This window comes from Candoia aspera, chromosome 1, assembly GCF_035149785.1.
Source record: "Candoia aspera isolate rCanAsp1 chromosome 1, rCanAsp1.hap2, whole genome shotgun sequence".
Lineage (NCBI taxonomy): Eukaryota > Metazoa > Chordata > Lepidosauria > Squamata > Boidae > Candoia > Candoia aspera.
In genome coordinates, this window is record NC_086153.1 from 31,197,322 (window position 1) to 31,224,936 (window position 27,615).

Genomic DNA, 27,615 nt, shown 5'->3' on the forward strand with positions numbered 1-27,615 from the left:
GTCCTTAATAGCAGTAGTTGTCCCAATTGACTGTTTTTTTTAATTATCTCCTGATACCTTTTTTTTTTTGTCCAGTGAAAATGATCCACATTCTCAACCCACCAACAGGGTTGTTCTTACTAGATCCAAAATTGTTATTGCAAGCATGAAATTTTATAAAATGCATACTCATTGCTGAACAGTTCATCAGTCCTGTCATATTTGGTATTAATGATTTATTTAAATGATTTATATAGCTGCCCTACTCATGAAGAGTGACTCTAGTTAGCTAAGGTAGAATTAAAAATATTAAAATGAAATAGGAAATAACAAAATTTAAAAAAACAAAACCAAACCAGAAACACATTATATACAGCACAACCAAGGTCAAGCTGCAAATATATTCCAAATCACTACAAGACAGGCTCACCCAGTGCTCTGGATCAATACTTGGGAAGAAAACTAGGTTTTTAAGGCCTTTAAGGTTCAGGACCATCTGAATCTCAGGGCATATGCTGTTCCAAAGGGCAAGCACTTGGTAGAGATGGCCTGCTTCTTGGGTCCCACAAGGTGACTTTGTCTCATAGAAGGGGCCCAGAGCCTGTCTATCTTGCCAGATCTAGTGGGACAGAGGCAAATGAAGACAGGCAGTCCTGCAGATAACCAGCCCTGTATCATGAATAGCTTTAGAGGTGGTAATCAGCACCTGAATTGCATCTGGAAGCTTATAAGGAGCCAGTGCAGCTTGCAAAGTAGAAGTGTTATACTGTGGCGCACCCATAACTACCTACACTACTGCATTCTGGATCACTTGTAGCTTCCAAATGGTCTTCAAGAGCAGCTCCATGTAGAGTTCATTGCAGTGGTCCAAATGGGCGTGAGCAAGGTGTAAGTGTTTGAGAGCAAGTCCTTCCATTCCAAGAATAGGTGCAGTGACTGGATGGGTTTGTTTAAACTCCCTTCTGGTGATGACTGCCCCCCTGTCTTCCAGCAGGGGCTGATAGTCCAAGAGGGCCTCCAAATTGTGTACCAGTTGTGCCTGAGGTAAAGAACTAAAGATGGAAGGTCCCTAGAACTGGGTGATCCCAACATTCATAGCCACTTGGTCTTGCTTGGGTTAAACCAAAGCCTATTCCCCATCTGGACCTCCACAGTCTTCTGAAACTGGGCAAGAACTTTGACAGCATCACTTGGTTGGCCCAGGATAATAAATGGGTATCATCAGCATACTGATTCCTGTCCCCATGCCAGCAGATGACCTCACCCAGTGGCTTCATGTAGATTTTAAATAAGAGCAGAAAGAGTGTAGAGCTATGAGGAACCCCACAAAACAGGGTCCTAAGGCTAGATCTCTCTCCATCACCAATATTGACTGAAACCAGTCCTGGAGGAGAAAGTAGGAACCACAGAAACACTATGTCTCACACTTCTAAACCCTGAAGCCAGTCCAGAAGGATACCATGATTGATAATATCAAAAGCCACTGAGAGATCAAGGAGGGTCAACACTGTATAAACCACCCTATTGCATTCCCACCAGAAGCCTACAAGTGCAATCAGTGCCACCACAATACTATACCGGTCCAGGTTACCTGAGGGATGGTCTCATCCACATTACATCAGCCCATCCCAACCCATCATGCAGAGGGCATGTTGCGGACCCCGTCTACAAGAGAATTTTGTTTGGCGGGGTCCAGGAAATGGGCCTTCTCTGCAGTGGCTCCTGCCCTTTGGAACATTCTGCCCCTGGAGGTGAGGCAGGCCCCCTCACTCCTGACCTTCTGGAAGACCCGGAAGACCTGGCTCTGCCACCATGCTTGGGGCGGGGAAGGGCGTAGTTATTCTTGGGGGTGGCTGGCGCCTTAGAGCACTCCTCACATATATATGATCTTTTTTGCCATCTGGATTTTTATTTTATATTTATATGCTGTATTTGTATTTTCTGTTTTATTGTGACTATTGTTTTTAACTTGTTTTAACTTGCTAGCTCTGTTGTAAACCGCCCAGAGTTCCTCTTTTGTGGGGAGATGGGTGGTGGCAAAATTTGAAAAATAAATAAAATAAAATAAATATCCTGATTTGAAATCTGACTGTAAAGAGTCAAAACTATCTGTTTCCTTTACAGCCCTCTGGAGCTACAAATCAACCTAAAAAAGGAAGGTTGGATATGGTACAAAATTGTCCAGTACTGTTGGATCCATGCATAGTTTTTTGAGAAGGGGACAAAGCACTGCCTCTTTAAGAGCAAGAGAAACCCTTTCTCTGAAGAATGTGTTTACCATCACCTGGATCCAACCACACATTGTGTCCTAAGAGGCCTTAACCAACTAGGAAGGACATGGATCTCAGATAGAGAGAGCTGTCCATTTCCTTAGGACCAGCAGATTCAAACTGTTCCCAGGTCACCAAGCTAGACCATGCCTCAGTCAACCCCAAAGGACTTGCACAGCCAGATTTCAACTTGGAGCAGAGCCAAGTTATTTTATCCAACAGATGCCTAGAACAGTCTTCACAGCAGCCCTGAAAATATTCCTTTGGCCCCTCCTTCTCAAAGAGTGATAGGTCACCTTAAATGGGACCCCTGGCCAACTATCTGTAGATGTCACAAGAGCGGAAAAATAATTATGTTTTAGTGATTTTAATGTTATGAGGCAACACTCAACAAACTTCTAACTCTTGTTCAGTCAGGTTTGCTCTTCGTTCTTCTTCCAGCAGCACTCTAGCTGTCACTATCTCCTCTGGAGTTCCTCTGAAAACCAGGGGTTCTTCAGAATCCATGGACAGAGAGTCTGCACAGGCACAATCTGATCCAAGGCCACTGCTGCTTCCCCATTCCAAGTAGCAGAAAAGCCTAAGTCGAATTGTGCATCAGAGTCTCAGGAACAATCCCAGGTTCCCTCTGAAATCCAAGAGGATCCTTCAGGCACCTAGGACACATCAATCAAATAGGTCCTTTCAACATCAAGGCTAACAGATAGTGATATGACCTTCACAAGGAACTAATGGTAACATTCTTCAGGGCAGATCATCATTTCTTGCCCTGAGGCAAGAAACAGGTCTAATGTCTGGCTTACAGTAATCTGGGTCAGGTCCATGGTGGCCATGAACTGCTGAACTACCTCTGACCCCATGCCAGGAGAAGGCAGATTAAAGTCACTCAGTACCATCAGCCTGGAACTCTACTGCTTCTGTAGCGAAGCTGCTATGTGGCAGGGAGGCTGGTACAATAGCAACAATCCCTCCTGATGAGTGCTGATTAGAAAATGTGCTCCAAAATTCATTTCTCCTTCCTTCCTTCCTTCCTTCCTTCCTTCCTTCCTTCCTTCCTTCCTTCCTTCCTTCCTTCCTTCCTTCCTTCTGAAAATTAATTAGAAATGTTGCAATAATTAAATAAATTATTCCTCTTTTTCCAGAGAAGTGTTCATCTTCCAATTTATTACAGTTAGGGGACACTTATTTTAAAAACAAATGAATATCTTCATAGTGCAGGTAAAATCAGGATGCATTGCATGTCTACTGTATTATCACTACATTTTATGTTATACTCCCTATTCAAAAGCATAGACATGTCTCTAAACAGAGAGAGTGAACATTTCATCTGATGCTGGCTTAACTTTACACTTGTTCATCCAGTCACTTCACTTTTTATACAAACTATTGATAATTTTCTCAAAACTACTGTTTATTTGTTATTCACAACAGAATAACAGAAAAGTCACTTTGATTAATAGCTCCTCTTCCTCTTGTCGTTACTAATCACAGATATCGATGAATGTGAAATTGTGCATGAAGCATGTAAAGGTGGAATGAAATGTGTTAATCACTTTGGAGGATATCTCTGTCTGCCCAGAACAGCCCAGATCATTGTCAATAATGGTCAAGAACAAACAGTATCAGAGACTGCTGGTAGCAGAAACGGTAATCCGATCATTCGTCGGACGCCCCCAGATCATGTGGCATCTCGGATACAGTGTGCTGCTGGGTATGAAGCAAACGATCATAATGTGTGCCAAGGTAAGGAAGCTGTTGCTAAATTTCACAGCTCTGTAACAGGAAACTGGAGCAATAAATGTGGCCATAGTATATATTGAATTTAGGGAATAAAAAAGAATGTTGACTAACATTAATCAGAAGTGGTATAGAAAATAGAGGTATAGTTAGTATTGCAGTATGTGGTTGAATCATATCCCTGCATTTTAATATTGCAGCTAAGACATTCCAAAAATAACTCTAGAACCTCAGGTTAGCATCCTCACTGATGAATAGTCTGCAACCTAGAAGAAGATAGATGGCATTGATCAAATTTCCACCTCTGCGTTAGAGAAGGAGAAAGCGTATTCCTATACAGGAAAAGTGGGAGATTTCAAATACTAAAATGTTGAGCCATCCAATGAAACTAATGAATAGTGCAGTCAATATGAAATTAGTTTCCGTAATTCCAATGCAGTGATGACCACAGATTCATATAGTTTTAAAAGTGGATTGCATAAATTCACAGGGAAGGAGTCTATCAGCAGCTCTCAGCCAAGCTAGCCAAAAGGAAGTTCCATGGTCAGAGATAATATAATACTAGCCAGAAGATGGGGCAAGGAGTGGTGAAAGGGTGTTGTTTTGGTGTCCTACCTTTATAAGCTTTCTGAAAGCATCTCACTGGCCGCTTTGGGAATTAAGATGAAAATAGGAAAAATGAAAAATTACCCTGGTATTCTAAATGTGGATAGGCATGCTGATACAGTACTTTGAAAATGAGGTCATGTTGCAGGTAAGAATGAAAAAGTAGCATTTGTTCCTAGAAGTTACTATGCTAGAATGGCCTTGTATTTGACACAATCCACTAGGAATTTCTCACAGTGGATCCATAGAAATTTCTCCTGTGCAACCTCTGTGGTTATCCCCACATGAAGATTAAAACTGAAAAATCATAACTCAGACAATTGCTTAACAAATTTAATAAGCAGATAATTATTGATCTATAATATTATATATCACAGTGCCCAATCTTAGAATACCAGCCAAGTTTAGGAACATAGCTCATTCCACTTAGTATCATTTATACCAGTGATAGACAATCCACTGGATACAAATTGCATGCAACCTGAGTGTACTTTTTGGTGGAGCCTAGAGTCTCTTACAAATTGCTGAGAAACAATTTATTTTTGTTTTTCAGCAGAAAATACCTACTAATGGGTATGTAGGCCTATAGGCCTATCTTCAGGCTTAATATAGCAATATAAATAAATCCAACCCAAACTCTGAAACTAACTCCACATGGGGATACCCCAGCCCCATCTCCTCCTTCTGACATCACCATCCTTGAGAACCTGAAAAAAAATGAAAAAGGTATGGATCTTAGCCATTTAAAGGTTACCTGCCACTTACCTCCACTGATTCATGACAGATCTCCAGGGGCCTAAATAGGCTTCCTGGGGCGGTGGGGGCAGAATGCATGTCTGTAAAATATGTGATCTGTGATTGCCCTGCCTAACTTCTGTTTAGCCTAAGGGTTAAAAAGCAACAGAAAGACCATAATGTAAAATAGAAGAGATAATTTAGAGTCAAATATGCTGTTCAGGTTAAGAAATCAGTGGATGAGAAACTTAATTAGCTCAAAAAGCAAAATAAAAGATTCTTTTAATGGAATTTGAAATGGATCCACATGATCTTTGTTTATGTTAGAATTAAATGTAATAAATGTCAGACCCACTAGATAGACCAGACCAAGAAATCAAGAAGGCTAAAACTACTTTCATTGAGATTTGCTATAATAATCAAATTTTGCAAGTCTGATTTTGCAGTCCCCCCTCCTCCTTCTTATACTCCAGTAAATTAGGGAGGCATCTGCCTGAGTTGCTTCCACCTGTTATCTTGTTGTTGTGGACTTAAAAAATGTTTCAGCCGCTTTTGCCTAGGTAACAGTTCTTGCATGTTTCCATCAAGGTCATCTTCCTTATTCTCTACAATAACTGCAGTTTAGCTCTGGATGGAGTTCCACTGTCTCAGAAAGAACCAGTGTGCCATTTGGAGGTTCTCCTGGACTCCTGTTTGAAGAGCAGGGGGCAGCCATGGCCAGGGGGACGTTTGCACAACTCCATGTTGTATATCAACTGCACTCTTTCTGGGATCAAATGGCACTGCATGCTGTCACTCATGTTCTAAGCACCTCCCAAGTGGATTAATGCAATGCTCTCCATATAGGGTTGACCTTGAAGAACGGTCAGAAGCTGTGATCAGTTCAGAATACAGCAGCACAAGCCGGGAGGGGGTTGAGGTCATGAGTTGAATGAATTTATTGTTGATTGGTTTATCTTCGATTGCCTCTTTTTAAAAATTTTATGTGTGTCATTTATCATATCCCTTTAGTGTACTGATATATTTACTCTGTTAGCTGCCTAGAGGTGTTTTATGTGAGATGGATGACCATATACATTTAGTAAGCAAATAAATATCTAACCCAACTCCATTCTCAACACAAAGACATAGATGCATGATTTGGTAAAGGGCTGCCCAGCTATTACTTTAACATCCACAGCAAAATGATCTCATTGTTACCAAGATCAGATGGCACTGCATGCTGTCACTCATGTTCTAAGCACCTCCCAAGTGGATTAATGCAATGCTCTCCATATAGGGTTGACCTTGAAGAACATTCAGAAGCTGTGATCAGTTCAGAATACAGCAGCACGTTACGATCAGACAGCTCTTACCATTCATTTCACTTTAATCCCAAGTTTGCTTCTTTGCAATTTTCATACTCTGAGTCTAGGCTGCAAATGGGGGATGCAGATCCTTAGGGGGAAAGGAAAACCAAGTCAGGAGATAACAGGCTTCTGGGGAATTGGAATTGTCAAGTGGAATTGAAAAAAAGGTCAACTGGAATTTAAAAAAAGACAAACAAACCCTGAGGGGAAACTGAATCACTAGCTGGAGTCCTGACAGGTTAGAGAGGTCCTATTTTAGCCCATGGCTGCATTGCTTCAGTAGCAGTCTGCCAGGGGGAGCAATGACAGATGAGCCCAAATCTTAAAGTAGACTCTTCTCCCAATATTTCCCTCAGAACACACTCTTATCGTAATGTCATTCTAGGAGGAGTGTCATGTTAGTTTATGGTAGCCAAAAATCAGGAGCCTGTTAGCACCTTTTCAGTCTTCATGCCTTTCTTTCTTCCCGTTATTCCTTGTTTCAAGTCTTTGGCTTCTTTTTTCTTTCCTTCCCCATTTTCTCCTCCATTTGCAAACAGTTAATCCTTAATATAGTAATTAATAGTAATTAATCCTTAGTAATAGTAATTAATCCTTACTATAATAATTAATACTAATAATTAGTAGTAATTATCCATTAGTAGCTAGTAATTAATCCTTACTATCTGGAACAAATAAAAGCTAAAAAGTCAGAAGTGGAGAATGGGTGAGAGAGAGACAGCAGAGAGAGATCGAGCCACTATTTGGCACCTTGGGGAAGGAGCCTGGCCAGTGGATGCAGCTTGGAAATTATGCCATGGGCTGGGGATTAGAGCCAGATTAGTTCCATTGATCCTTAATTTATAATATCCCAAAGGAAGACGTGATTGGCTGGAATCTGAGCAGTGTCAATCAAATTAAGACCCGCTTTTATGGATGGTGGCTTTATGGATGATGAGTTAATGCGCTCAGTTTGGGCCTGATAAATCGTATTGTGAAGGTAAAAGCTTGAGATTTGTGGAAATCATTGTGGTGTTGACTGTGGCTTATTTTAGGGTAAGGAATCTCTCCAAAATTTTTAATTTCTGCTTAATAAAGTTAATTCAGAAAAGTGTCCATTAATGTAAATTAATTTGAAAATGACTTCTTGGTAAATTAAGTTGGCACTGCAGGTATGGATACAGGGAAACAAACTACAGCAATTTAATGCAGCTTGTTTGTATTATCGTAGTTAACCACTATTCAATATAATTAGATGGGGAAATATTGAGTTTTGTTTTTTGTTTTTCTCAGTTGAAGCCAAAGAATGAAAATGAATAGCCTGAGATTTGGATGGGTTTGCTGACGTGTGCTTGGATCCCCATTGGCTTGTCTTCAACAAGTGTTTATGAATCAAAAAATGGAATTTGGCTCCAGGTCTTTTCTTTCACAAAAATGATACACACTGAGAGAACAGATGTTGCACTATTTATACTAACAATAAAATGGGAAACAGCTTCCAGAGTTTTCAGCAGTGTTGCAAGCCTTATTCCTAATTGTGCAACACAAAAAAATTGCTAATGTCCTGGGAATTTTGTCCAGAAAAGTGATAGAATTACACTTATATGAGTGTTGTTCATTAGCTACCTTTTTTAAATGATGGCAAGTTTCAACCTGGATCCACATGCACAGATACAAATTAAAGTGTCAGAGCTGAAGCACAGTAGCAAAATATGGTTTCTAATACCACAGCTGAGTGATAGAGCACATGGTCCAAATTCAGTCCCAGAATCTCCACTTAAAAAGTTCAGGGGATGGGAATGGCTATCCTCTGAGCCTCTAGTGTTGCTTGTCAAACTTAAGTAGATGGGTAAATTGTCTGACTTGGTAGAAAACAGTTTTTCATGTTCCACCTGCATGGAAAAGGTCCAGAGGACACCAGAAAGTAGGCCTGGAAGAGTCTTTACCTTCAGTCAGTGAGGACAGCCTCAGGCCAAATAGTCCAACATAACACAAGGCAGCTCTGCATGTCACAGTGTCAGGATCATTTTTTTTAAAACTAGCTCTGAAGATTACAAAAACAAAACTTCATTTTTTCCCTTCCAAAGCCTCTGAGGTGTAGCCCCTACCTACACCATGAGCTTCTATTGATTTTCAGTTAATTGAGCAGTCATGTTTTCTCCCTCCAAAAAAGCATTCTGTGGAGTTTATTTTGGCAGGGATCAGGAGACAGGTCCATCACCAAACACCAACAGAATAGAAGGAATAATTGCTAAAGCAGTTGAAATGTGCAACAATATCATATTAATGGATCTTTTGCTTAATTACTTTGCAATGTGAACATGAACCTTCAGTGACCAGCATTATCTGCTTTGTCAGCTACAACTCCACGCCATAGTGACCCATACTTAAGTAACCTCCAGTGAGAGGATATATAATGCTTCACACATGGGGGGCTCATGAAACTCTTTGAAAGCTTCAGTTAGTCCAGAATCCAGCTGCAAGGCTTCTGATTAGTTGCTTCAGGTGATGTATTATGTCTGTTCAGGACTTGGATTAAGTGCCTATGTTTTTAACAAATTCTGTTCTGAGTACTGATGTTTATATTTCAAGCTGTACAGATAAACCTGCTGCCATACCAAACATATTGGGGGGAGAGGGTGGGTGGCAGAACTGAGGCAGTGACAAGTATGGGGAGATATGGTGGGAGACGGGGTGGGCCACTCTCAGGAAATGAGTACATGTGGCTGTACTTGTGGTATACTTACTTATTTATTTAGTAAATTTATAGGCCACCTATCTCATATACATGACTCTGGACAGCTCACAATTAAAACAGAATAAAAACAACAAAAAGAACGAGAATTAAAAACAACAAAAATGATATGAAAATAGCAGCCAAGAACACTCGTAAACACTCAAATTAGCCATGAAATGGGCTCACTTGTGTTATCAGGGCCCCAGGCTTGATGGCAAAGCCAGGTTATTAGCACCTTGCAAAAGATCAGCAGGGTTGGGGCAAATCTAATTTCTAGGGGTGGGGGATGATGTTCCAGAGGGGGGCACTAGGGCAGAAAAGTCTCTCCTCCTGGATCCCGACAGATGACACTCTCTTGCAGACAGGACTTGGAGCATGTCTCTCCTACCATATCTAACAGGATGGGCAGATAGCACTGGGGAGAGATGGTCCTGTAACTAAGCCGGCCCCAAGCTGTGAAGTAAAAATGTGTCAAGACTGGCTGGTACTGTCCTTACTATTAGCAGGGAATGCTGCATGTGAAATGGTTGCAGCTAAGATGGGTGACCAAGTCTACAGATCTTCTGTCTTACTAAAAAATTGGTACATAAAAGCCTTAACCAAAGCTGTGATAGGTATGGAGGTCAATATCTGTGGGCCTATCTGATGATAAGTATGACATAGGGAAGATTTGACTTGGAATGTAAGAGTAAATAATAAAGAGAATGAATGAATGAAAACAATGGAAGAAATGTTTGTGAAACTAAAAGAAAGGGAAGAATGTAATAGATGTGAAATAAGATATTCTGATTTGGTGGAGTAGACTTGATGAATATATGCACAAAAGTAAAGACGTAAGTTTAATTATGAACGAAAGGGCTAAAGTGTATATCACAAAAATATGAATTGGTATCATCTAAGCTGTGGGCACATATGAAAGTAGAAATCCAAAGGTTGTTGATAGTTGCATGCTATATTTTAGCAAATGGTGATAATAGAAGAATCAGATATGAATTTGGGGGGAAAATGTGCAATTTTCTGTATGGATTTGATGGAGGGAAAAGTGGTCTTGGTTTATGTTGTAAACCACTGTTAAGCTGTGTAAAGTTGGCAGTCTTGGGAAACACAAACTGCTTGTTCTTACTGCCACCTCTGCGTTTCCATGATCAGTTAGGTATCTCTTTGCAGCCACCAACATCCCATTTTGGAATGGAGAAGTATAAAATGTATTTTAAAAATGTGTGGAGTTATGTTGATGGGAAAATAAGGAAGTATGCTGGGTAGAATGATGAAATGAAAAGGGCTTTGTTTGAGGAAAAATGCAAGTACAGGTAGTCCTCAACTTACAATGGCAATTGGGACTGGAATTTCCATCACTAAGTGATGCAATCTCTGTGCCATCATTAACCAAATCCCATGGTGTTAGGCGAGGCAACTTCCTGCTGACTTCCCACAAGCAAAGTCAGTGGGGAAGCCAGCAGGAAGTTGCAAGTCCCAGGCCAGCAGGCAGGTAAGTGGCTGCTACCGAGTGGGGGGGGAGCGAAGGGGTGTGGGGGAAGGTTGGGGAGGGTGCATGAGGGTATGAGAGACTGTGCTAGAGGCATGGGGCTGGTTGGGGAGGGTGCATGGGGGTACATAAGAGGCATGGCACAGGTCGGGGAGGGTGTGAGGGGGTGTGTGAGAGGCACAGTGGGGGCGGCAAGGGTGCAAGAGAAGGGGTATGATGGTTTGGGTCAGGGAGGGGGTACAGAGGTGTTGGGGGGTGCATGAAGGTGCAAAGGAGGCATGGCGAGGGTTGGGAAGGATGCACGGGGGTGCACAAGGGGCCAGTGCGTGAGTGCAGAGGGCCTGGGAGAGGGTGCGTGGGTGGGAGAGACTTACTCCAGCGACTTGTGACCTTCCCTGCCAGCCTTCCCTGTTTTTCCCTTCCCTGCCTTCCCTGGTTTACTTATTTTGATTTTGGTTTGGGGATTTCTGTTGTTTTTACTGTTTTGTGCATGGCCCAGGATTGTTATTATAATATGGTGACTTTCTGGGGAAACTGGCAGGGAAGGTTGCAAATGGTGATCATGTGATCGCAGGGCGCTGCAACCAGTCGTAAGTGCAAACTGGTTGCCAAGTGCCCAGATTACGGTCATGTGACTGTGGGGCTGCTGGGAAGGCTGTAATTCCAAGGACTGGTCATAACCACCATTAGTTCAGAGCCATCATAACTTCGAACAGTTACTGAACGAATGGTCATAGGTCAAGGACTACCTGTACAAAAGATGGATATGGTTTGCTTATAGAGTGACTGTGCACTAGAATGAACTGTAAGTTACACATAAAGGCAAAAAACAGAGCAAGTAGATGAATTTGTGTACACTTGTAGATTGTTTGGTAAAGATGGGGAAATCAATGGTGAAATTTAAGGTGGGCAAATGCTGGTAGAGAGGTAATAAATAGGCCTATTGTGAGGAATGAATGTTTGTTGAAAGAAGCAAAAATGGCCGTGTATCACTTATTTATATGGAAGTGAGAGTTGGATATGTCACCCTTATATTTCTGATTTTCAGAAATATAAGTTAAAATGGAATACTTAAGTTCATATGGTAAAAAAAGAAGAAACAGTCAAGAATGAATGGGTACTGAATGAATGTAGGTTGAATACAAAAGGAAGTGAACAGTGTGATTCAAGTACATTGAAGTATATTTGGTTGTATAGAATGAATCAGAATCAAAGTTGCTTCCCTTGAATGTTAGTAGCATGATGCACATGTATGTATGCATTTTCAAGAAATAAATAATAGGCTAACAGATGTTAATAATCCATTCACATACAAGAAGCAGCAAAATAGTAGGAAACCTTTAATTAAAGTTACAGAAGTCCTTGAAAGCTTCACTAACTGTTCATGTAACAAAATTACTGCTACAAACACATAAAACATTTTTAAGTTACCGAAGATCAGTCTTGGATGGAAAATACTAGTAAACACAGAAAACACTGGAATCATTGTACAAAACAGTGAAAGAATAAATATGAACATTTATGGAATCAACTAATAAAATTACAGTTGTTTAACCTGCAGCTGGCAGGCTGCAAACAGTATGTCATCTGTTACTGTTAGAGATCAAACTTCAAATGGTAAAGTCCTAAAAGGATTCTATTATTCCACATTTCCCCTTCAAAGATTTGTTTGCAACAGATGTATGTTCTAGTAATTAGAATGGATAAACAAAAAATTGTTGTGTAGATATTAAGGAAGCCTTCTATATCCTGAAGAGTTATACTTTACCTTATCCAGTGTGGGCTTTGAGTGAACTAAAAATACAAAAGGTATTTGCAAATTATAGAGTGATTGGGCAACTTGCTCTCCATCTGGTGATTATAAAATAACTTCTATACTAATTAACATTTTTGTGTTTTATCTGCTGTCATGTTGTTCATTTCAAGCTATAGTAAAAGTGGGTTCTCTTGTAAGTATAGTGGAGTGATTTCCAATTTTTGTTATGTATAATTAGATAGTATCGTGCATAATACTGAAACTCAAGAAGAGACACTGTTGAAAACAACTTGGGCTAGTCACTTATTTTTATAAGTTACAGTAATACAATAATACAATATCTTTGGGCAATTGGAAAGCTTTTCTCCTCTTAACAAAAACTAATGGAGTAGTGAATTGGGTAGCGCTGAAAGGACACCGTAATTTACCATTGCACCCAGTTAATAGAATTACAGAACTAACATCTAAAGTGTATGTTTGACTCTGGGTTCATATGTTGTGTTATTTGAACCAAAGCTGCTTCGGGTAGGTTTCACTTAGCAGAAGTGGTATCAAGTACAAAGTCAACTTCAAGATGATTTTATTTATTTAAGTATACTAACTGTGATACTCACTGATAGGTCCATCTTCTGGGAATTTTGTGAGGCTGCAGTACTGTGCTTATTTTACTCGGGAATAAGCGCCCTTAAAACTTTACTTGAAAGACAGTTCTGTCAAATTCAGTGGAGTACCTCTTAAGTAAATGTGCATAGGGTTACAGCCAAATCCTATGCATGTCTTTACTTTCAAGAAATGTCACTGAAGTATGTGGTAAATATTTAATTCAGTAGAACTGTCTTCTAAGTAAACATCTACATGAAATCGGTGGTCATTTCTACAACTTTTGGGAGAGAATATTTTGAGAGAGAAAAATAATATTTAATGGCATTTTGCCTGAAGAAATACTTACTTGCCCCATGTCTAAATTATTCATTTTCACTGCATCACTTGAATTCAAGTATTGCAGAAAACAAAGAAAAGCTGTAACCCATCCATTCACAACTGTCTATCAAAGCCACTTCATTTTTTGAAAAAATCCTTTAAAAACCCTAAGGATTAATTTTTTTTTGACATTTATCTATACATTTTCCAAGTCAGAATGTGAGTACTGTAATATCACAGCTTTACTCTAGAGAGAAGTGCAAAGATTAATAAGTAGCTCTCAAATCCTTTGAACTGTAACTCAGTAATCCCAACCAGCGTGACCAGTGGTGTGTTGGGAAATGAGGTTATTTCCCATTAAGGAGTTTTTGCCACTCTCTCTTATCTTCTAATCTTACTAATTTGAATTAAAGTTAGTTAATTGCTCTTCTCCTTTTCAACTGTTTATGTAAGCATTTATCCTTTAAATAATGGCCATTGCTCACTTTCAAGTACACCTTTCCCAGCAAAAACACTCCCCCCACCCCCAAAAAAATTACTGAAGAAGTAAAACATCAGTCTGGGGAGTGAATCAGTAAAACAATCGGTGCTATAGGCAGGTGGCTGTCAGTTCCAGCCTGCGCAATCTGTAGTAGGAGAGTGGTAAAGCATAACTATTCTACAGAGTTGTTTTAAGAATTAGTAGTGCAGTGGCCCCTATCTCCTTTTGTGAACCCCAGAATCCCATCAGACCACCACTGCCAAAAATCAATGGCGTATTTCTTGTCCTTTTTAGGAGGGAAACAAACCTGCGATAAACATGGGCTTCATTAAGTTAAAATAAATAAAAGAAAACCTCCTCACAGGAGAAGGCTGTTATTAAGGCATAATATCAGGGTAGGGAGTTCATGCTAGGTCTAAATTCCTTTAATCCACCTCATGCTAACCTACCTAGTTAATAACCTGACAAGTTCTGAAATGCTCCCTATTTTTGCACACTGTTCAGATTGTCAGCTCGTGACATGAATAAACTTTGGCTACATTCCTTATCTAACCGAGGACATACCTACCTCTGTGCTTGAAGGGTGCTAGAGGATCACATGGACATGTTTGATGGGGGGAAAGCACCATGGCTTGCTCCTGGCTGAGCCCTTCAAAGGCATATTTTAAAGCTGGAACGGCATCAGGAATCTACTTATTTACTCTGGGAGTTGTAGAGAGAGGAACCTGCTGCCAAGAGATAGCATGATTGCAGCTGGAAAACAATATCCTGGTTCAGATAAGTCTTCCTCTTTTGATAGCTGTCACTGAACTCAGCTTGAACTTGAATTGCATTTGCAGCCTGTAAACCACAAGCCCCAGAAAAGCCAGTGGATTTCTTTAAAGGGAAAGTTGGGGGGCTTGAGGATATCATTCCGTTGGGTGGGGGGACAGACCATTGGTCAATGTGACAGCATGTGCTGTGCAATTGAAATGCTTGCAGGCTCAATCCTGGGAGCTGCAGGTTAAAAAGGGCCTTTTGGTTGGCAATGAGAAAGAAAGGTCTAGGTCCCTGGAGAGTTGCTGCCAGATTTGGGATCATGGGCTAGAGCAGTGTTTCTCAACCTTGGCAATTTTTAGAGGTGTGGACTTCAACTCCCAGAATTCCTCAGCCAGCATGGCTGGCTGGGGAATTCTGGGAGTTGAAGTCCACACCTCTTAAAATTGCCAAGGTTGAGAAACACTGGGCTAGAGGGACAAAGTAAGGTCTAAAAGAAAGGTAGCTTCTTATATAACACAGCTTACACAGTGACAAATTTTATTCTCGGCTACATCTCTCAGTAGTAGCTTCTCCACTTTCCCGTCTACCCCACCATGAGTCACTAGTCATTAATGCAGACAGCCTCTGAATCATGGCTCTTAACATTAGTACTTTTGGCACATCCGTGCTACAGGTTTAAACAAGCTCAGCTTTATTACCTCTTCTTGGGGAATTTTAAGAATTTTATTTCATGGGATAGGGAAACAAGGATTTCTGAGGGCAAATTCTCCGCATCAATTCTCTGGATTCCTTGGGGAAAGCCAGAGCAACAAAGGAAATCAAAGGATAACTCTGAAATATGTTTGAACTGCAGATGGGGATATAATCTGAAGTGGCCTTAGTCAGGTATCTGTAACAGCAGCTCAAAGCTTGGAAAGAAGCAGAGATAACTTTGTCCACTTTGTCACCTCAGGTCTTGGCCTAGAAAAGTTTTGCTTGCTTAGCACTGAGTGGAAAGATGGTATCTGTAATGGGAGGTGCATTCAGACTTGCAAAGATTCTGTTACTGTAACCTTATAATAAAAGTAGTATTAGTATTCATAACTTTAGTTTCCTAGTCTGGTCTACCTCAAAGGGCTGACAGTATCAAAGGTACAGAAGCAAAGCAACTTTAAGAAAAGTGACTTTGCTAAATGTGGGGTTGTCTTTCCTGGGCTGCAGAAACCCAGATAATCACTAGATGGAAATAAAAAGATAAATAAAAATCTACCTCTTTGTTGCTATCTACTAGCCACCTGGATTTTTCTTGCTCAGATGTAGCTAGCCTAGCAATGAATCAAAAGGACAAAAATAATTGGAATCTCCTCTCTTAATTGGTAAGTGTAAAGACCAAGTATCCCAGGAAAGTTTTCAAATCCCTGCTGCAGTTGTGCTAAAATGTATGTTTTCTAGTCCAAAATCCAAATTTGGCTTTGCAGTACCATGTTGGAAGACCAGGACAGAAACTTTATTTGACTTCATTTAATTTGATTTCACTCCAGCCATGTATTTAATAATTTTCCCTTCCTTTGCCCAAAATGACGACATGTAATTCTGAGCCTTAGATGGCACATTTCTGCTCTAAGGCTTCAAAGTACTCTCTATTTTCAAATAATCAGGATGGGCAAAAGGTTTTTATTCAAACGTATACAGTGTTGCCAGTGATCTAGATAAATTCCAAATATTCTCTCTGAACTATTTTTCAGGATTGTGGCCTGACCTACACATATACCAGAATAAGGCAGTATGATGTCTGAGAAGATGTTATCATCTACAGATAGAATGTCACATTTTTGAATGTCAGTGGAGGAAAAAAAAGTCTCCCTGCAGATAGAAAGCTAGCACTGCAGTGAGTTGAACATGTCACTAACATTCCTTTTCCTGTTCCTTTTTACACACTTCTTATGGCAAAACACTGTCAGTACTGTTGCCAAGAAAATGATATGGACATGTAGTCACCAAGAGTCAAACTCAACTCTTACCATTACTGCTTGTGGGAAAGTGTATTTATTCATTCAATTCATTCAAAAGCACCCATCTACTAATGGAAATGGTGTAGACCATCTTTGGTGCATAGATCTCCCTATCAAAATACACTGGGCCCCACCCATTCACAAGATGCCTTACCAAAGCACAATAAAAGGATTGTTGCAGTCTACTTTGAAAGACTGCAAACTGTCCTCCATCTTGACATTCCCATAACATTTTGATTAGAGCTAGGCACAAATGACATTTTGATACTCTCCATCAAATTTGTAGACTATTTTTTCCAAAACTCTCCAATTTCTCAAGGGCAAGTCTCTTAGTGATGACAGTAGGTCAAAGTCCAGTGGTAGAAGGTCCCTCATGGTCCTCCCTTGTGATTTAATTAATGCATGGGGAGCCAAGGAGGCTGCAAGAATTGTACAGTGAAGGGCAGGACATTCATACACACACCTTGACAATCTTCTAATTAAGTGACTGCTCCACATGAAATTCTTCAAAATTCTCCTCTTCTTTGAAATAATTTCAAAAACAGATTCTTTCAACAAACTGAAGGAAAGCATGTAGGAAAAAAATACTGAATTATCTGCTCATGGCTAGTCCTAATGTCCTGATGCCTTATGCAAGGTGGGAGTATTGTATTGCAGTGGTGGTTTTCTATCCAACTATGTGTGAAGTTTGTGTCCAGGAACAGGGACATATTATGTTGGGCATTCCTGGACTGTTGGATTCTCAGCACCTATTACTGGCTCTGGTTGTAATTTCCATCTCTTTCTACTGCATGAATGGTTTATGGAGAATTGGGTTCACAGAGAACTTTCCTGGATTTACAAAGTATATCAGGAAAAGGAATATATGTGAATATGTAGATTTGTGACCTACCAAACCAAACTATAGGAATGTTTGCTGACCTACTTGGAGGACAATGAGACTTTTATTGTAGTTGTTCACTGGTTGGAATGATAGGGGACAGTTTTCATCGTTTTGAAGACCTTCAGATAGAGTACTGTAGTGATCCTTCTAGCCTTGAAGAGGAACATTTGATTTTCTTGGGTACTCAGTGCAAACTGGAAATGGTAGTAGAGGCCACTAGCAAATGTTTAATCATGCCACCCTTCAGGTTGATCGTCAAGTACCTGATAGGCCAAGATCCACAGCTTAAGTAAGTCACAATTTGTGCAAGCCTTACTTCCTAGATTTTCTAGAAGAGAAGTAAACAAAACAGAAATGGTTTGCAAACTGGAAAGATTAAAAAAAATCAGCATTAAGAAAAATGCAGATTATTCTGGACATAATCAGATTTTTGGTTCCTTTTCAGGAAAGATAACAGCTTCATATGAAATATTACCCAATTATTTGATCTATGTTTCCCCCATCCCTTGATTTCTTTTTACAAGTGTTGAGGTGATGAACCAGAAAGTTAATTTGGTTATTTTATTTTATTTGACTGTTCTTCTGCTTCTTTGTTTCAAAAACATTTTTGAAACTGCAGAAAATGGTAGAATAGAATACATGGAACTGTTCCATAATAATTTTGAAGATGATGTGCCACAGAAGGAAAAACACTTTTTATCTGTAACTGTTTTTTTGAATATCCTCCAAAATTCATTGGTCATCGTGGGTGGGTTATTGCTGTACATGTATTGCATTAGTTTCATGTTTGCTTGATCTGGAACAGGAACATTTTTAAAGAAGCAATTTAGGAAAGGTCTCCACAGTTTGTACAATCTGTTAAAATCCATTTACTACCTTGATAGCTAATGTTAAAGTACTGGCTAGAACATTTTTGGCAAATTTATCAGATCCATTTCTTTTATTAAATGCAGTTCACACTTTATACTTCGCAATATTTTACCTTTGAAATGATGGCAGCAGTCTTCCCCAATATGTTATCCTCCAAGTGTGTTGGGATTACAATTCCCAGAATTCACAATAACATGTAAAAAAGAGGTGCCCAACGAACTTTAAATAGCTGGGTCCCATTGAGTGTAATGAAAAGACTTCAGTATTTGCTTTATCATCCTGTTGACATCTATGGGATGAGAGAGCTTACCTTTGGATAAGTGTATCCATTACTTTGAAGTAATCCCAGCTTTGCTTTTAACACAGAACAAGACAGATGGCAGTTGTCATTCTCTCAGTCAGAAAAAGAAAGCATTGAAGGCAAGAATAATTGCAAAGTGTTGTATAATTAGCCAGAAAGACTACAAAGCTAAATTCATAAAGACTGAACTCACACATTGTTTTGAACCTTACTGTGGCTTTTAAGCATGTGAGAAACTAGGCATTAGGGTTTGTAAAGTATAGTTCAGTACAATCAGTGAAACTAGCTAATTATGACTTATTTCATTACCATTATTAAAACAATCCATAGCTTTGTGTGATGTGTGAACCCAACCTGACAATCCAAAGGCCTCATATTGCCTACTAGTGACATGTTGCATCCAATCTACTCTGTGCCTTTAGTTTTCTAGATTACTTCCCTTGTAGATCAGAGTCATACATTATGAGTTTTCCAGTGTAAATACCAGATCCTATCACTGATGGTGATTTATTTATTTATTTATTTATTTGCTCATACTTACAGACTGCCTCAATCACAGTCACAACTCTAGGCAGCTGAAATGGTAACACATAAGGAAGTGCTAACATGATTACGACAACTTTGTGAAATAAGATGAGTTAAATGGGAGGGTCTAAAAGAAAGCAGAATATGACATGATAGGGAGAAACCAAAAACCTGGCATTGGAAAGCAAAATTCTCACAAGGCCATGATATTGTTAGGCAACTTCCAGGGCCAAATGCTGACTTCTCTTCAAGGTTCCCTTGAACCCAACAAAATGTCTCCATGTAAGTCCATATAAGTTATTGTAAGAAATTAGAATAATAACTCCCCAGATCTGAGTACTGAGACATTGCAAGAGGCATTATTCTTATTGCTGATCCACCAGGATCTTCAACTGTGGAATTCTGAAGATAGACTTCATTTTCTGATTCTTCAGAGTCCCCAGAATAAGAAATTAAAGATTGTCTGGGCAATAGGCCCAAATGTACAACATTCCAAACATGGAAGGAAGTAGCAAGGGAAATTATTTTTTTTAAAAAAAGCTTTGACATTAATTTCAAATAGTTTGTTAATGTAGAAGAGGGAACCGGAGGGATTTGCAAAGCTACTAAAGTTGCTGTAAATTGTAAAAAAGGATGAAGAGAAGATATAGGAAGCATACAACAGGAAGGAAGGAAGGAAGGAAGGAAGGAAGGAAGGAAGGAAGGAAGGAAGGAAGGAAGGAAGGAAGGAAGGAAGGAAGGAAGGACACAGACACAAAACAAAGCAAAGCAAAGACTTGTGTGATATGGTAAAGGCTAACAAATGTATTATGGCATGTAATTTTGAACTCTGGTCCACAAAAGCTTTGTGTGATGTACTCTCACTGTTGAGAGTGTGGGTGTCCTTTTGTTTTATTTTTCCTTCAGAATCAAAGCATAATCCCATTAACCTAGGTATATCTCTAAAGGATCTACTGTATTGACTTTAGGCAAACCATCCCTATCCTGATTTGGAAATTCTTTTGCGGGTTTTTTTTTCTTCTATTACTTTTCATATCCCCTCATCCTGGTAATATGACTTGGTGAAACATGGCAAAGATTCACAGCACAATTTAAGATTACAATTCAGGTTAATTTCATTAGAGTATTCAAGCTTTCACATCAAGATGCCTTCTAGTATATTTTACAACGTATCTAGAGATTGCCAAGCCTTGCCTTTTCTTGGCTTTGAATATATATTTATAAACCTGTCACTCCGACAGATGGAGGTTTTCCTAGCACTAGGACACCAAGCTTCTCTTAACCTCAACCGTCCACCCATACCTCCCAAATCTCTTTCCCCCTCCCTCCAGAATAGAAAATGGGAGGAGGTACTTTGAGTTACAGTTCTAAAACTGTAATATGTAATAACCGATAATGGGATATGATCGTTTGTCTGATCCCCATTTGAGCATCTCCCAATTTAAAATACTGTGAAATAAAAAAACTTGTGAGAAAACACAAGGTCAGAATTAGATCCAGAGAGGAGGAAGGCAGATCCTGCATTGATTGCGCAATTAGCTAGGTTCTATAGAGCTGGATTGCTGAAACTGACTAGCCGCTGGGCAACCAGGTCTTATTTCAAGGCCAGAGTGGAGGGAAGTGAGATGATATTGACATTCAGAGGGAAAGGGGTAAATAAGTCACTTGCTGAGATGGGCGGCTATAGAAATTGAATAAATAAATAAATAAAATAAAATAAATAAGCAAACAAAACAAATTGGCCAGTTCAGCATCCCTTATTATTTTCTGGACACTGCAGTGAGAGAAAAAGGGCTGCTGCATTTTAAAATAAAGATACATTTCTGAATTAAAGCGGATTAGCACAAACATGCCCCCTATTCCCCATTTTTTCTCTCTCTTGCCTGGAGAGAAGATGATGTCAGAAGTGGTTGGAGAGGTGTTGGGTATGAAGGGTACTCAGGAAACAGAGGTAAGAGAGGGGGCAGAAACTGGGAGAGAAGTGGCTGCACTAGAGTCCAGCTAGCAGCCTGAACACCCAAAACACATCTCAAGTCACGCCCAGGGTAATCCAGCTGACCTGAGCTCCAATTTAATGGGTGGCAACGCCTGCCAGGTTTTATTCAGCTTGAAGCTGTGCCACAATAGTGGAAATACTCCTTTTATACTGTTGTAGCTAATTATGACCTAAGCCAGCATCACTCATGGAATGGGCATGAAACAAGGGAAATCATAGGGACAAGATGGAAATCCATGTTGTCAGGGCATGATTCTGCCATGGTTCATTTGATGACCTGTGATTCTATAAAGCGTGCTTCGGGTACCATTGTTAAAGCATTAGGTGCTGGGCAACAAGGGCTTGGATTTTTCCAACCCTGAAACCAGCAACCAAGAAAAATAAGTTACCAGCACATGCTTGGATGGCTAGGACACAACACTCTGTAACCATGGGCCTCAGATGGACAAAGGTTTAAAAGGACATCAAGACAGCCTGTGGCTTGTTACATAAAAGGGCTGTTCTAAAGGAATAATTGCACCGAAGTGTAAACGGCTGGTGGGAACCACACTGAAATGCCAAGCATGGCTGTGATTATCGGGTTGTAGGAAGCAAAGTGCGGAGATTAGAATGTTACATAAGGAAACAAATGAGCTGAATGAGTCAGGGGTTTGGGGAAGAATGAGTCACCGTCAGAGGGAACCAAGCCAGGCATGCAAGTGGAGAACAGAGGGACCCAGGGAGAGAGATCCTAAGCACACTGACTTGGATGCCAGTTCCTATGAAATCTGTGAGGCTAGAATGTACAAGTCCGTTGGGATTGTTTTAGGTTTCAGCGAGAACCCAGTGGTCACGGGCAGTGAGGGGAAGCTGTAGCGGATGTCTTAAAAGAACAGTTTGCTTCAAGGAAGGGTCGTGTGAGACCTCAAAGCAGCTCACCCAGCATTTCAGCACAGAACAACAAGCGTTCTGCCAAAGTCAGCATCAGAAGGGACAAAACAGTATAAATCACTTCTCAAAGGAGCACTGGGTACATTTTTTGGCAAATGCAGAGAAATCACTGGCAATTAGTGAACCTGATGGGAATGAGCACAATGAAATGCAAATTGATCTCTGTTCAGCAGGGGGGAGGGGCAATAGCCTCCCTTCCCCCTCACACACACACATTTTTTATATTCCTTTGGGCTATCTCATGAATCTAACACATAGCAAAGCAATTTCAAGAGCACTTTCAAAACCTGCTCTCCATGATTATAAGCAAATCTTGCTAAAGTTTGGGCGGTGCGTGCATCTATGCTAAAGTCTTGGATTGTTGTAATAAAGCATTCATCTTGCACTGCATTATGGGATTTTGTAGTGGTAGCTCTGGAGGGTGATGAAACCTGTAGTAGCACTGACTAAATGGCCCTAAAGTTACAGGGGGACAGGCAGTCAAATATCTCTGGTTTTTGTTAGCTGAGCTGTTAACATTTTATAAAGGTATCGAGAATCTTGCAAAACTCAAAAAATATAAGGAAAGAACTAGAAAACGTAGGGCTATAAAGAAGGAAGAGTAAAAGGGAGACACGTGCTGGAAATAGGAATCAGGAAGGGAAGATTAGATGAGATTTTGTACAATGGAAAGGAAAGACAAAAAGAACAAAGAGAACCATGTGGGGGGAGAGAAGGATTAGGAATGGGGGGTGCATAAAGGAAAGTGGCTATTCAAAGACTTAAGCTGAGACAGGAGCAGGTTCCAAAGCATCCAGGAGCCTGGAAAACGTCCTAGCTGCTTTAATGATTTCAGGAGTGGTGATTTGTATGAACTGATAAGCATTGCAAAGCACCTCTGTAGGATTTACATGGCCCTAGTGAGGATTGCGTCCCTACTGAATGTTAGGTAAGCATGTTGTACTGTAATCAACCACTGAGAAAAAGAATTTTACTCTGAAACGAGAGAGCCAGTCTGGTCCAGTGATAAGGCAACGGGCTAGAAACCAGGAGACGGAGAGTTCTAGTCCTGCCCTAGGCATGAAAGCTGGCTGGGTGACTTTGGGCCAGTCAGCCACTCTCTCTCAGCCCAACTTACCTCACAGAGTTGTTGTTGTGGGGAAAATAGGAGAAGGAAGGAGTATTCGGGATGTTCGCCGCCTTGAGTTATTTATAAAAATAATTAAGGCGGGATAAAAATAAAATAAATACTTCTTGAAGTATTAATAAAAAGCACTCTGTAAATGAAAAACTGATATATCAGACAAAGATGAGAAACCATCTGGGGACTATTTCTGTACAGCCCCTTGAGTATTTCCAGAAAGTGGTCTGTTTCCTAATTCTATCCAGCTATATAGCTGGAAGTGGAAGTTTATCTTGCTCAGGTCCAGGCTGCCTAAAATAATGGAAATAGAGGGCTATCAGAGGACCCTTTCATGTGACAGCTTTGGGTCACTTTGGAATTGGTTGTGGACCTGTCTGAGCTCATGGTATTCTCTGTTTGCGTACTAAGACAATTTCTTTTTCCTCTGTTCCAGAGTACTCAAAATGGTAGCAAATCTGGTATTTCCCATTTCAGATCTGTGTAAATTGCTACAGCCCTACATAATTTGAAACTCAGATGGTTCATTTTCCCATTGGGAAGAACTCTTCCTTCTCCGTGTTCCCTGCTCAAGCCAGCCATTATTCTTTCCTCCCTCCTCTCCATCCTGAGTTTCAGCATCTTTATTTACCTCTCTCCTCAATCCACCCACCGTAGCATCCAACAACCATGGTTAAAACCATTGAGGAAATTATATGGCTGCCTGCCCACTATCTTTCACCTTCAGGGTCTTTTAAATGCAAGGGAGGAATGAGGGCTTTGTGTCCTGGAAACTTCTTTTCATAGCAATCAATTTGGGGGGGAATCACCAAACAAATACATACAATATGTACTGAAAAATATCAAACAGGAGTGTCATGAGTACTGATGGTGAACAGGAGGGGGCCCCTATCCAGGGGGAAAAATGCATGCATAGTTAGAAGCTTTGAATCTTCCTTTGAAGAAACTAAGAGCAGATCCACCCTAGATTTCTGAGATTTATCTGTGAGGGTTTTTCCTCAGCCTTTCAGTTTAGCAGGATTTTCTGTCTAGTCGAGTAGAACAATAAACACTAGAGAGTTAACCAATCGTCTCAGTGTGGTTCTTCAATCCAAGATAGGACAAGGAGTTAGCAATGTATATATTTTCATTGTGTGTGGGGAGAGGATTTTTTTTGTTTTGTTTTTGTTTCTTCAGGTCTAGTCGTAGCTCACTTCTTGTATCTGGTCTTGGTCTACCTACCACTGGCTCTGTCTCCTGCCATTTTTAGGTTTAGTCCCAGTTAATTCTTCTATGGGATATTTAGCCTTTGTGGGGGGAAAAAAGATTTCTTAGCTGTGGCCAAAACGCTAGACTAGGAAATGGTAGAATCAGATTTACCTTGGCCACATCATCACTTGATTAAATGGTTAGAAGTCAAATCTTAAATAAACATCTGTCATGACAGCATTGTCCAGGTTGATAAATATATTTGTTTGCCTTAAAACATTATTATAAGAATTCTTGATACAATGGGTGTGATTAATGTCTTACCTTTACACTTAATGCAGCTAACAGTAATAACAGTAAAATAAATTAAAAGACTATAATAACATATAGTTGTTGTTTATTCGTTTAGTCGCTTCCGACTCTTCGTGACTTCATGGACCAGCCCACGCCAGAGCTTCCTGTCGGTCGTCAACACCCCCAGCTCCCCCAGGGACGAGTCCGTCACCTCTAGAATATCATCCATCCATCTTGCCCTTGGTCGGCCCCTCTTCCTTTTGCCTTCCACTCTCCCTAGCATCAGCATCTTCTCCAGGGTGTCCTGTCTTCTCATTATGTGGCCGAAGTATTTCAGTTTTGCCTTTAATATCATTCCCTCAAGTGAGCAGTCTGGCTTGATTTCCTGGAGGATGGACTGGTTGGATCTTCTTGCAGTCCAAGGCACTCTCAGAATTTTCCTCCAACACCACAGTTCAAAAGCATCGATCTTCCTTCGCTCAGCCTTCCTTATGGTCCAGCTCTCGCAGCCATATGTTACTACAGGGAACACCATTGCTTTAACTATGCGGGCCTTTGTTGTCAGTGTGATGTCTCTGCTCTTAACTATTTTATCGAGATTTGTCATTGCTCTTCTTCCAAGGATTAAGCGTCTTCTGATTTCCTGACTGCAGTCAGCATCTGCAGTAATCTTTGCGCCTAGGAATACAAAGTCTTTCACTGCTTCTACATTTTCTCCCTCTATTTGCCAGTTATCAATCAAGCTGGTTGCCATAATCTTGGTTTTTTTGAGGTTTAGCTGCAAACCAGCTTTTGCACTTTCTTCTTTCACCTTCATCATAAGGCTCCTCAGTTCCTCTTCACTTTCAGCCATCAAAGTGGTATCATCTGCATATCTGAGATTGTTAATGTTTCTTCCAGAGATTTTAACTCCAGCCTTGGATTCCTCAAGGCCAGCTTGTCGCATGATGTGTTCTGCATACAAGTTGAATAGGTAGGGTGAGAGTATACAGCCCTGCCGTACTCCTTTCCCAATCTTAAACCAGTCTGTTGTTCCGTGGTCTGTTCTTACTGTTGCTACTTGGTCGTTATACAGATTCTTCAGGAGGCATACAAGATGACTTGGTATCCCCATACCACTAAGGACTTGCCACAATTTGTTATGGTCCACACAGTCAAAGGCTTTAGAATAGTCAATAAAACAGAAATAGATGTTTTTCTGAAACTCCCTGGCTTTTTCCATTATCCAGCGGATATTGGCAATTTGGTCCCTAGTTCCTCTGCCTTTTCTAAACCCAGCTTGTACATCTGGCAATTCTCGCTCCATGAACTGCTGAAGTCTACCTTGCAGGATCTTGAGCATTACCTTACTGGCATGTGAAATGAGTGCCACTGTTCGATAGTTTGAACATTCTTTAGTGTTTCCCTTTTTTGGTATGGGGATATAAGTTGATTTTTTCCAGTCTGATGGCCATTCTTGTGTTTTCCAAATTTGCTGGCATATAGCATGCATTACCTTGACAGCATCATCTTGCAAGATTTTGAACAGTTCAGCTGGGATGCCGTCGTCTCCTGTTGCCTTGTTATTAGCAATGCTTCTTAAGGCCCACTCAACCTCACTCTTCAGGATGTCTGGCTCTAGCTCACCGACCACACTGTCAAAGCTATCCCCGATATTGTTATCCTTCCTATACAGGTCTTCCGTATATTCTTGCCACCTTTTCTTGATCTCTTCTTCTTCTGTTAGGTCCTTGCCATCTTTGTTTTTGATCATACCCATTTTTGCCTGGAATTTACCTCCAATGTTTCTAATTTTCTGGAAGAGGTCTCTTGTCCTTCCTATTCTATTGTCTTCTTCCACTTCTGCGCATTGCTTGTTTAAAAATAATTCCTTATCTCTTCTGGCTAACCTCTGGAATTTTGCATTTAATTGGGCATATCTCCCCCTATCACTGTTGCCTTTTGCTTTCCTTCTTTCTTGGGCTACTTCTAGTGTCTCAGCAGACAGCCATTTTGCCTTCTTGGTTTTCTCTTTCTTTGGGATGTATTTTGTTGCCGCCTCCTGAACAATGCTGCCAACTTCTGTCCAGAGTTCTTCCGGGACCCTATCTACTAAGTCCAGTCCCTTAAATCTATTCTTCACCTCCACTGCATATTCCTTAGGAATATTAGTGAGCTCATATCTAGCTGATCTGTGGGTCTTCCCTAATCTCTTTAGTCTGATCCTAAATTGTGCAAGAAGAAGTTCGTGATCTGAACTACAGTCAGCTCCAGGCCTTGTTTTTACCGACTGTACAGATGTCCGCCACCTTTGGCTGCAAAGGATGTAATCAATCTGATTTCGGTGTTGTCCATCTGGTGAAGTCCATGTATAAAGCCGTCTCTTAGGTTGTTGGAAGAGAGTGTTTGTTATGCAGAGTGAATTGTCTTGGCAAAATTCTATCAGCCTGCGTCCTGCTTCGTTTTGTTCTCCCAGGCCATACTTACCTGTAATTCGAGGTGTCATTTGACTGCCCACCTTAGCATTCCAGTCTCCTGTGATGAAAATAACATCTCTTTTAGGCGTGTTGTCCAGTAGGTGCTGCAGATCCTCATAGAACTGCTCTACTTCAGCTTCTTCAGCATTTGTGGTTGGGGCGTATATTTGGATCACTGTGATGTTAGATGGCTTGCCCTGAATTCGAATTGAGATCATTCTGTCGTTTTTTGGGTTGTATCCAAGCACTGCTTTAGCCACTTTACT

The 27,615-nt window shown here is 40.5% G+C and overlaps 1 protein-coding gene across 1 annotated transcript in view; it reads left to right on the forward strand.

Moving 5' to 3' along the window:
* EFEMP1 (EGF containing fibulin extracellular matrix protein 1) overlaps window positions 1-27,615 on the forward strand; it is a 61,785-nt gene that overhangs the window by 13,450 nt on the left and 20,720 nt on the right. The window contains exon 4 of the mRNA XM_063301265.1: window positions 3,741-3,992. Coding sequence (XP_063157335.1) covers window positions 3,741-3,992 — 252 coding nt within the window. The remainder of the gene's footprint in view (window positions 1-3,740; window positions 3,993-27,615) is intronic.